The sequence below is a fragment of the Anopheles bellator genome, chromosome 1 (assembly GCF_943735745.2).
Source record: "Anopheles bellator chromosome 1, idAnoBellAS_SP24_06.2, whole genome shotgun sequence".
Lineage (NCBI taxonomy): Eukaryota > Metazoa > Arthropoda > Insecta > Diptera > Culicidae > Anopheles > Anopheles bellator.
This window is the reverse complement of record NC_071285.1, coordinates 21,407,651-21,417,160: the sequence shown is the minus strand read 5'-3', so window position 1 is coordinate 21,417,160 and position 9,510 is coordinate 21,407,651. Positions and strand designations below refer to the sequence as shown.

The following is a 9,510-nucleotide window of genomic DNA, read 5'->3' as shown; positions in this document are numbered from 1 at the left end:
GAGTATTTTTTGTCAAGTGTTGGACTAGAGTGGAGATACGATAAGCGATAAGCGATAAGCGGCAGCGAGATAGAGAACGAGCGGGCGGCACCCGTCACATTAGCGGTACCTTATCAGCGATGCGAAGGAGTGAAGACAACGTAAACCTTCGCCCCGCCCGGGTCAGTGCAGTCAGGGCAGCGTAGCGTTCCGGCTGCGATGGTCGGTACCGTGCGGGCTCTCTCGGAGCCGCTAGCCGAGAAGGCACGGCTGGAGTTGAACGAGCAGGCGGACCGCATCGAGGAAGATCTGGCCGCGCTCCGGCACTGGCTGGCCCGGACACCGCACATCCGGGCCCGCATCGACGACCAGTTCCTGGTGACGTTCCTGCGCGGCTGCAAGTACAGCCTGGAGCGGGCCAAGGAGAAGATCGACATGTTCTACAGTGTGCGCACGGTACTGCCCGAGATGATGCGGAACCGCGATCCGCTGGAGCCGCGCACCCTCGAGATCATCCGGCTCGGCGTAGGACTTCCGCTGCCCCAAACGGACGGCCCGGCGGCGCCCCGTATCGTGCTGGTCCGGCCGGGGATCTACGATCCACATCGGTACCGCATCGAGGAGGTGATCAAAGTGAGCACCATGCTCAACGACATCATGATGCTGGAGGACGACAACATGGTTATCGGTGGCCAGGTGAGTGCTCGCCCGCAGCTTTCCAGAAAGCTTTCAGTGGGCGACGTGCCTTACGTCCCGCGCGTGTCCGTGCGGGTGGCGATCTATGAATGACTCCGCTTATCGGTACCCCTGGCCAAGCTGTTTCTCCGGTGTGCGTGGTGTTTGCGTCACGGAATTTGAATCACGGATCGGCGGATGTGTGGGTTGACTGATAACCAACCTGAGCAGTGGTTTCGATGTGTGTTTGTGCTCGGGACAAGTGTTTTGCGTTGGAGTGCTTCGTGGAAAGTGAAAGAGATTCTCGTGGAACAGGTGATCGGTGCTTGGCCAATTAGCGGCTGCCCTGGTTAGTGATGGAAGTGTGATGAAGGAAGTGATTATCTAACGAAAGTGTTGATTATGTTACCTGTCTGGTGATGTTTCCCAACTAAAGGTTACTAGGCTTGAAGACCACGGACTGGGGTTGCCAACTATGAAGCTGAAAAGTGACTGATTCCGAGAGCGTTGCAATGTTTCATCGGATTCTATGCGAAAGACGTCTGTTCGCATCATCACAGGACATCAAGATCCATTGATCCATCAAGTGTTTGGATTTTAAACTATCAATTACTTGAATTTTAATACGTCAAATCTACATTATGGAAATTGTGACCATTTAGTAAAAACTTTGACATTTAAGCTATAGGATTTGGGATTGGGCCCCGGGAAACCCACACGTCCTGCAAGAGAAGCCAATCTACCCAGAATGAGTAACTATTTGACCGGACCGGATTTTAGTCTGAGCTCCATTATTCTTCGAAAATGATGGCGTAGGCGAACTGAAAAAGATTGACTGATGCGTTCTTCGATGAAATTAAAGTTAAACACTTAGACGACATTTGGCCAACAACAGGACGGGGCTACGTGCAATACAGCGACATCCACAATCGATATTTTGCGTCCCATCTTCGGAATCCAAACACTGGATGAATCACCCTATCGTTGTAACTGGTTCCGGATTGGAATTGGATTGGTGTTGTGGAAACAAGTTGTGTACTTGAAGTGTTTGTTGACAAACCGATTCCTAGAACTACATTTTGATACTAAACGCATTAAAATGTTACCTCAACTCTGATGGCTCCTGATTGGGTTTGATGTTAGATTCTTGTTCGCAGTACAATCCTTTGTTGTGGTTTTTGTTGATTTTCAGTGCTTCGAGATAGGCGTTTCCGTAGTGGACAGATTGACTAACAACCTTATGACTAATACCCGGAGCGATTTTATTGGCATTGTTTCGAGCAAGATTGTGTCAGTGCTTCGTCTTTGTTTCTATGACGAGCTCTCGAGTGGGTTCGGCGAAAGACTTTTGTTTACCTCTCGGTTGAAAGGCTCGGTGATATGCGACGACAGCAGTATCAGGAAAAAGGGCTCGGAAGGCTCGAACTCGAAGTACAGTTGTTGTAGCGTTATAATAGTTTTATTCACAAAATCCTACATCTTGTTTGACGTCACCGAAAGGTTGACCTTAAGACGTCAATCGGAACTGCGGAATCGGAACGGAATTGTGATCAATCGATTAGTCATTTGGTAGTACCAAAACATTCGATTGTGGTCAGTATGAGATGTCAGAACCGGCCTAGAAGAGTGTACCAAAAGATATCTTTAGCGTTATGTTCTATTGTCCTGTTTCTTTTGCAATCCAATCTTTTACTGAACCCAAGATTTGGCTACTTTCAGGTCGGCATTCTAGACATGGCCAACGTAACGCCGGCTCACTTTCTACAGTTTACGCCGACATTCGTGAAGAAGATGACCATGATGAGCCAGGAAGCGTCGCCGTTGCGCCAGAAGGGCTTCCACTACATCAACACGCCGAGCAGCTTCGAGCTGGTGTTCAACATGTTCAAAAGCTTCATGAGCGAAAAGAACCGCTCCCGGGTAGGGCCCGTATTCCCGTTTCCTGAAGTTTCGTGCTTTAATTAATCGTGTTCTCTGTTCCGTCCCGGGGGCAGCTGTACGTTCACGGAAGCAACCTGGAGTCGCTGTACGAGTACGTCCCGAAGCGGTTGCTGCCGAAGGAGTACGGGGGCGAGGGTAGCTCGCTGGTGGACATTGGGGCCGTGTGGGAGAAGAAACTGGTCGCCTACCGGCAGTACTTTGCCGAGGAGGACCAGTACGGGACGGACGAACGGAAGCGCGTCGGGCGCCCGAAGACGGCCGAAACGCTGTTCGGCATGGAAGGCTCGTTCCGCCAGCTGGAGGTGGACTGAGGGCGAGCCCCCCCGTTCCACGTTTGTTCCATAACCTCCATCCGTCCATCATCATCCGGCGCTGGCACTCATCATCATCTCCGTGATCATCTTCACGTCCGGACAATCGGTTAAATCGGTTTTTATTAGACAGACACGTACTGTGCTCGCAGCGATCCTGCAGCGGGCAGACCTCATACTCTGCTGCTGCTCCTGCATCCGACGGTCACTCAACTAGCCGACGGAAGCGTTTGTGTCTGTTCAGTCGAGTTTTGTGCAATCTTGTGCTGTTTTGTTTCGTTAAGTTTGAATGCGATTGTTGTAATAAAACAAACCATATGTGTATTTTACAATGCAGTGAGCCTGGAGTCCTTGGCAAGGTGTGCAGTTGCGGCAAGTGGTCAGAACTCTCTGTTCAACGTTCTAACGTTCAACAATCGATCTATGAGCTTGCGCATAAGTTTTACTTACTCAACAATCGCAATACGAGGTCTGGAAAATAATTTTAATGGCTTATATTTTTTTGAAACACAACCAGCATGGCAAGAAAATTGACGGGATGTGGCTTAGACCCTTTTATATCGCTTGACCCTTCAGTAAAATCTACACAGTCTCGTTGCGCTCGTCGAGTAACGAAGGGGATAAATTTGGGTTTGATCTGAGGCTTCGAACAGTGACTTGAATTTTCAAAAAATGACGGAAATAATTAAGAAACACGGTCGATTAAATATCAGGTCCATTGTTGAACATGTGAACTTTAGAGAAGAAACAGAGGGACAAACAGAGACCCGAATTGTGGAAAGAGATCTTCTGGATCCTCCATCAAGACAAGGCGCCGGGCAACAAGGTCCACGCTGTTTGGTCGAAAACCCGGACACAGTTACGGAACTGTCGCTCTTTTTTTAAAGAGCCGAATGTTAGGCTAATACAGCTCAAAGTCTCTATAATACATAAGAAAAAAAAAGTCGCTCTATTCGCCCCACTTGTGGCAACAAGAGCTGCGTGGTATGTTATCTTGCCGTTTGCCGTAAGGTTGTTACATTCTAAGTTCTAGATATCTGATACCGATAACATTAAACGTCGGCGGCATCTTTTACAACACGCAAAGCTATGTTCTTCCATCATATGAAGCCCTCGGAACCGAGTGTCTTCCCGCGGGCTTCCGGTGTCCCACTCGACGGCGTATCGTCCGTCGTTAGCTTCAGCTGGGAAACGTTCGTAACCTTCGACGGGCTGGTCGGCTGATTGTCCTGTGGTCCGGCCGGACAGATTAGCCACCCGGACAGGTTGGCGAGCTTCTCGTTGCCGCACGGGGCCCGCGGCTGTAGCCGAGCGATGGCGGCGATCGCTCCCGGATCGCACCCGGCACCACCGTTCTTGGCCCGCTGCTTCGACTTCCCGGTCGGGCGGGTCAGCGCCGGAACGCAGAGTAACCGCGAGAGAGGGATTTTGCGGAACGCCTTCCGGAAGTTCTCGTTCGTCAGGCCGTAGATGAGCGGGTTGAGGGCCGCGTTCAGAAACATCAGGTAGTGCGACACGTACCAGAGGATCAGGAAGTCGCTGCCGATCTGGCGTGAAAAGTGTGGTGCACGATCAGTCAGTCAGTTGGGATGGGTTGCGATTCACGGGCCGAGGGATTCCGTACCTGATCCGAGTTGTCGTTCAGGAAGCGACGGTAGCGAATGAAGACGAGCGTCGTGAACGGGATGCGGAGCAGCACGAACACCACCAGCACGATGAAGAGCGTCTTGGCAACCTTTCGCTTGTACGACACCGAGATTGGATGCTCCTTCCGCAGGACACGGCGCTCGTAGCGGTCAAGCTTCAGGAAGATGCAGCTGTAGCAACAGAACATGACGAGCAGTGGAAACCACACGAGGGCACCGATCAGGACGTGCCAGTAGCTGGGCAGGAAGGTCGTGTTCTCGGCGCAGTACGTCTCGAGGTAGTTGCGCCACTGGCGCTCCCGGTACGCCCGGTACATGCTGAGCGGAAGCGCTAGCAACAGTCCGCAGACCCACGAAACGCCAATCAGCACGATGGCACCGCGCTTCGTAAGGCGGGAGCGTTTGGGGAACACGATGGCCGTGAGCCGATCGTAGCTGATCGCGCACAGGCACAGCACGGACGTGATTAGCAGCGATCCTGTTTCGGGTGGAGTAATGAATAAGGTGGGTCAGATATGCCCTCGACCGCGTATGTAGAGAAACATGTGGCATTGTTCAAATCATATTCAAATTCAAAACTAACCGAAAAGCCGAAAAGAGCGTGCAGCGCCTAAAACTATGCAATCCGAATTACTTAGTAACTATCGACATCCCGTTCACTCAGTAAATTGGCAAACAGCTTAGTTTTTGGTATGATTCGAGTGTCCCGCGTTACTCGTGAATGCTTGTGCCACCGAGACAATAGTTTCGTCGTCGGAGGAAAATAATCCCTTTGCCATAATAATTTGATTCGACAGTTTAAGAACAGTTTTTAAGCACTCGATAGCTACTTGGGGTCTGCTAATGCTATTTGGCCACATTGTAAAGGTAAATGGTTAGTTAGTGTCAACAGGACTGACACTTGAACCTGATGTTAGGCCTCTCTTTTGAGTAAATCTGTCTTAGCTTAGCTAGTTCACGTAAATTGGTTCTCCATCATTCGTTGTTTGTATCGCGTGGGTTTTGTTGAGTTTTTCGTAGAGTATCGCTAACAACGGTCGAAAAAATTACGTACCTTCCAGAAAGCCCTCCAGCTTGCAGCCCGTGGCACCGAGTACGTAGTTTTGGTAGAAATTATGAAACATGAACATCAGCGGACAGACGAGCACGGTCGCCAGATCGACCACGGCCAGATTCGCGATCAGCAGATTGGTCGGCGTCCGGAGGGCTCGTATCTGCACGATGATGTAGCAGAGGATGGCGTTGCCCAGAAAGCCGAACAGGATGACGGGCAGGAAGGTGACCGTCTTCAGTGCCACCTCCCAGGCCGGCAAGATGCTCCAGATTTCGCGAGGATAATCGTACACGGTGAAGTCCATCTGTGGCGAGAGACACAAGCGGGCTGTTAGTGAAAGCAGCAACAACGAAGGATCGGAGAATGAATTACCAACGGAAGAGAGCAGTTGGGGTCTAGCTGTTTGATAAAGTTGGTCAAACTGTTCAGAGCGTCTAGCACATAGTCCATCATTTTGCTGAGGTCCACTTTATTGATCTCAAAATTAAACGAATGCCTCCGAGCGTGTTAACAATATGATGGGGTTGAATGATTTAATTGATAATGGTTACCAGATTTTTATCGACTAAACAGCGTCCACAGTAATTAAAATGGTTGACAAATCAAAATACTCTGCACTGGGAATTCAACGGTCAATCAAAATGACACCGTTTTTCATGCACCCAACTCCCATCTTGTAGCACGTGAACTGTGAATTAGTTTGAATCGAATTTGCACAACGTTTCAACGTGTCTAGCCGATCGAACTAATTTACGATCTAATTCACTTTAACAATCTACAGTCTGCTACGTTAAAAACGCACTGGTGGCAAGCTAGAGGCCAACTGCGTCACTGCCGTCGGTACACTGCAATGTGGCCCAGTGAAGTACTCACCGAAGCGGTGCACTTACTTAATTTTTAGATCAAACTTGGCACATCTGTCACATTCGATCGATCGACCGGGCTGGCTCGAGAGGCAGCGATTAGGGCGAGTGCATTAATGTGCAGCGTCAAGTGCGCAGTGTCCCGGTACCTTCCTTCGGTCCTCGCGATGACGCCAGCAGCAGGCCAGCAGCGCGTTTCGGTAAGGACTGCCTTCCGGAAGCACCGACTGCTGGCCGGCGACCCGGTGAAGCGAAAGTTTTACGACCTTCTCCGAGTCATCCGCAACAGGAGGAGGATTTCCAGCGGGCCCACCGATAATTATCTCCCCGTAAGTGTGGTATGGCCCTGCGAATGGTACGCCAATTCAATCAGAGCCAATATTGCCGGACCGATAAGCGGCGATTGATTTTCTCGCACCCGGGGGCCGGATAAGCGACCTCCTCCGTTAGATTGGCGTGATCGAGGGAGGGCGCAGAATTTATGGCCCCGAACCCCCCGGTTGGGGAGTGTCGGATAAAACGGGGAAAACAGATAATGGGATTATTTGCTACGGTGCCCGCGCCAACCAACAAGTGCAACCGGAAACAATAAACGGGTTTGGAGATACTTGAAGCGTTTCGTCCGGAACGGTTCCGTTGCATTCGGTTGGACGATTTCTCGTGAACTCCCGGAGCGCTTCTTTTGTCCATTTAGGATGGTCAATTCAAAGCGAAACACAAGAGAACAAGAAGCGTTTCTACAGTAAACTATCTGGTCGTTGCGGTACGAATTATTGCTAAAAGGTTTCAAACTGAAAAACACTTAAGGCTCGCTCGTCGATATCTTCCTGGCATGGAGGCTTAATAGGATGCCGGCCAAAGTCATATGCTTTGCCGGATATGAAGACTCTTTTTTTAATGTTCCTTGCAGAGTAAATCTTGACTATTGCCACTATACATCGGGAACTTTAACGAGACTCAAAAAAATTACAGGATACAATCAGCTATTTTGTCTCTTTTACGATAGTTAAATTTACTACTTCCGACAATTCCTTCCTACAGCCAGATACGCCAGCCAGAGAACTTTGCTTACTATTCCTTGGTCAGTTGGGATCTTAGTACTACATTCTTAGTACATTCAAAGCTCTTAGTACTTAATACTTTGTTCCACCGCGTTTCTAGTTCAATGTTATCATTCTGTCTTACCAACAGCCGATAATACCGATTCTTCGACACAACCAACGCTATTGCAGCCTGCAGATGGAGTAGCTTGATTCATCCCTTTCGGACACTTTTCTGTCATACTTTCCGAAGGCTGCTGAGACGCCCGAGAAATTGGTTGCTATGCGAAACTGTCGAGTACCGTGCGCCTCCATCACAACCGGTACCAGGCGCCTCCATCGGCGGGCGGATCAGGCGTCGTGCAAACATTTCGTCGCGTTTTGTTTTGTAGTTGGATTTTATTTTAAATAAATATACATTTTGTTGCGTACCAATCTGCCACACGGTACACGGCTTCCCCGGCGTTACGCTCTATACAGTGAATGAATCGATAGCTTTTAAACCCGTTGTAGTTTGTGTTTGTTTCTAAACGCTACACTAGCAAATCAGTATTCCTAGCACGCCCGTAGTACCACCACATCCTCTTGCAATTTCCTATGCTTGAAATATGTTTAAAACGCGGCCGCGGGTTTGTGACTCATTTGTCGGTTAACCGCCGGTATTAAAATACGAACCACTGAGGGGTGTTGCTGTTGCTGTTGTGTGGTAAACCGATTGACTAACGTGGGGTGTTTGCCACTCCGTACGATAAAACCGCTGTTTTAAGATTGGCTGTACCTTGCTGAGGCTGTGGGACTTGCGAAAGTTGGATGTGTTTATTGGTGTGTATACGGATTTCTTTATGGCTGTTTCTCCTGTTTGTTGCTCACGCCTCAAATCTTAACCCAATGAGATTCACACACGCAGTTCGTGTTTAGTGCTGTTTGCGTTCTTTAGTGGGATAATGGTATGCCCTAAACACGCCCTCTAACTGCCAACGTAACCGACGATGAAGAAACGAAGGAATATCTACTGTACTGTTTAACGAACTAGCTTTTTATTCTCCTTCTTGCAACCTCGCTACTCTGCAACCTTCAGCTTCATTGTTACAACTAACATTTAATTCACTACTAATGATGGTAACTTTTACGTTGCCCACACAAGGGTGACCCCCTCATAGCTTGACAGCATTCTGTTTGTGTTTGTGAACGTTCGGCCTTTTTGTGCATGCTGCATGATGTCTTATTTTTCACCCCTGATTTCCAGGATGTTTGATTATATTCTGTGTTTAGCTTCGGTTTTGTGCTGTCTTCCCCACCTCGGGTGATATTCAATTTAAAGTACGTAAGCACAAAACAGGAACACCAGAGCATATCGAGGATACACTAAGGATTAAAGCTGCGTGCCGCTGCTGCTGCCGCCGGGACACTGGGACACATATATAGACATATAGACACCGGAAAGGGCACTGCGGGGCTCAGCAGCATCTACAGGACACGGCACAGTGGACTCACAGAGGCACACCGACAGCGACAATTGTTGCTTACTGCCGTGTGTTGCCGAGGACATCGCGATCGCACGAGATGATTGTAGTAATTAAGATCATCACAATGGGTGTCCTCGGTGCAGCTTCTAGAGCATCATACGCTAGATCGCTGAGAAGCTGAGTTTGTGCACTCTGCCTTGACTTTCCATTGCATTTTAAAACTTTAACCACCATCTAGCCGTGGTGGGGGGCCTGTGGGGACCAGGACTGTGTCCTCTACTCTTCGCGACCTTTTAAAAACAACTTCCGCCCGTAGAGACCCCAGCCCAGAGACGACGATGGAAAGAGTAGGAAACAAAGCTATAAACACACAACACATATACACACGCTCCGTCGCTCTCTCTCTCTCTCTCTCTCGCTCGCTCGCTCGCTCGCTCGCTTGCTGTCCCTCTCTGTCTCTCTGCTCCTCTTTCTCGCTCTCTTTCTTAATTGATTAACTTCTATGTTCACAGCCTAAGTTTTTTCATTTCTTTCG

The 9,510-nt window shown here is 49.3% G+C and overlaps 3 protein-coding genes across 3 annotated transcripts in view; 1 reads left to right on the top strand and 2 right to left on the bottom strand.

The window, feature by feature from the left end:
- The first annotated feature begins 184 nt into the window (after nucleotides 1–184).
- LOC131216300 (retinol-binding protein pinta-like) lies at nucleotides 185–3,197 on the top strand. The gene is made up of 3 exons (XM_058210753.1): nucleotides 185–675; nucleotides 2,374–2,574; nucleotides 2,649–3,197. Exons 1-3 carry the CDS (start codon nucleotides 199–201, stop codon nucleotides 2,904–2,906), a joined length of 936 nt encoding a protein of 311 aa, XP_058066736.1. The 5' UTR covers nucleotides 185–198; the 3' UTR covers nucleotides 2,907–3,197.
- An 809-nt stretch (nucleotides 3,198–4,006) lies between these two features.
- LOC131215206 (neuropeptide FF receptor 2-like) lies at nucleotides 4,007–5,910 on the bottom strand. Its single transcript, XM_058209594.1, has 3 exons — nucleotides 5,607–5,910; nucleotides 4,531–5,030; nucleotides 4,007–4,453 (listed from the first exon to the last, which is right to left on the bottom strand). The coding sequence occupies exons 1-3, from the start codon at nucleotides 5,908–5,910 to the stop codon at nucleotides 4,007–4,009; spliced, it is 1,251 nt and encodes a 416-aa protein (XP_058065577.1).
- A 1,999-nt stretch (nucleotides 5,911–7,909) lies between these two features.
- Nucleotides 7,910–9,510, bottom strand: part of LOC131215205 (receptor-type guanylate cyclase Gyc76C-like) — a 16,902-nt gene continuing 15,301 nt past the window's right edge. The window contains exon 13 of the mRNA XM_058209593.1: nucleotides 7,910–9,510. This exon is cut by the window's right edge and continues 2,223 nt beyond it. The gene's annotated coding sequence lies outside the window, so the exon portion shown is untranslated.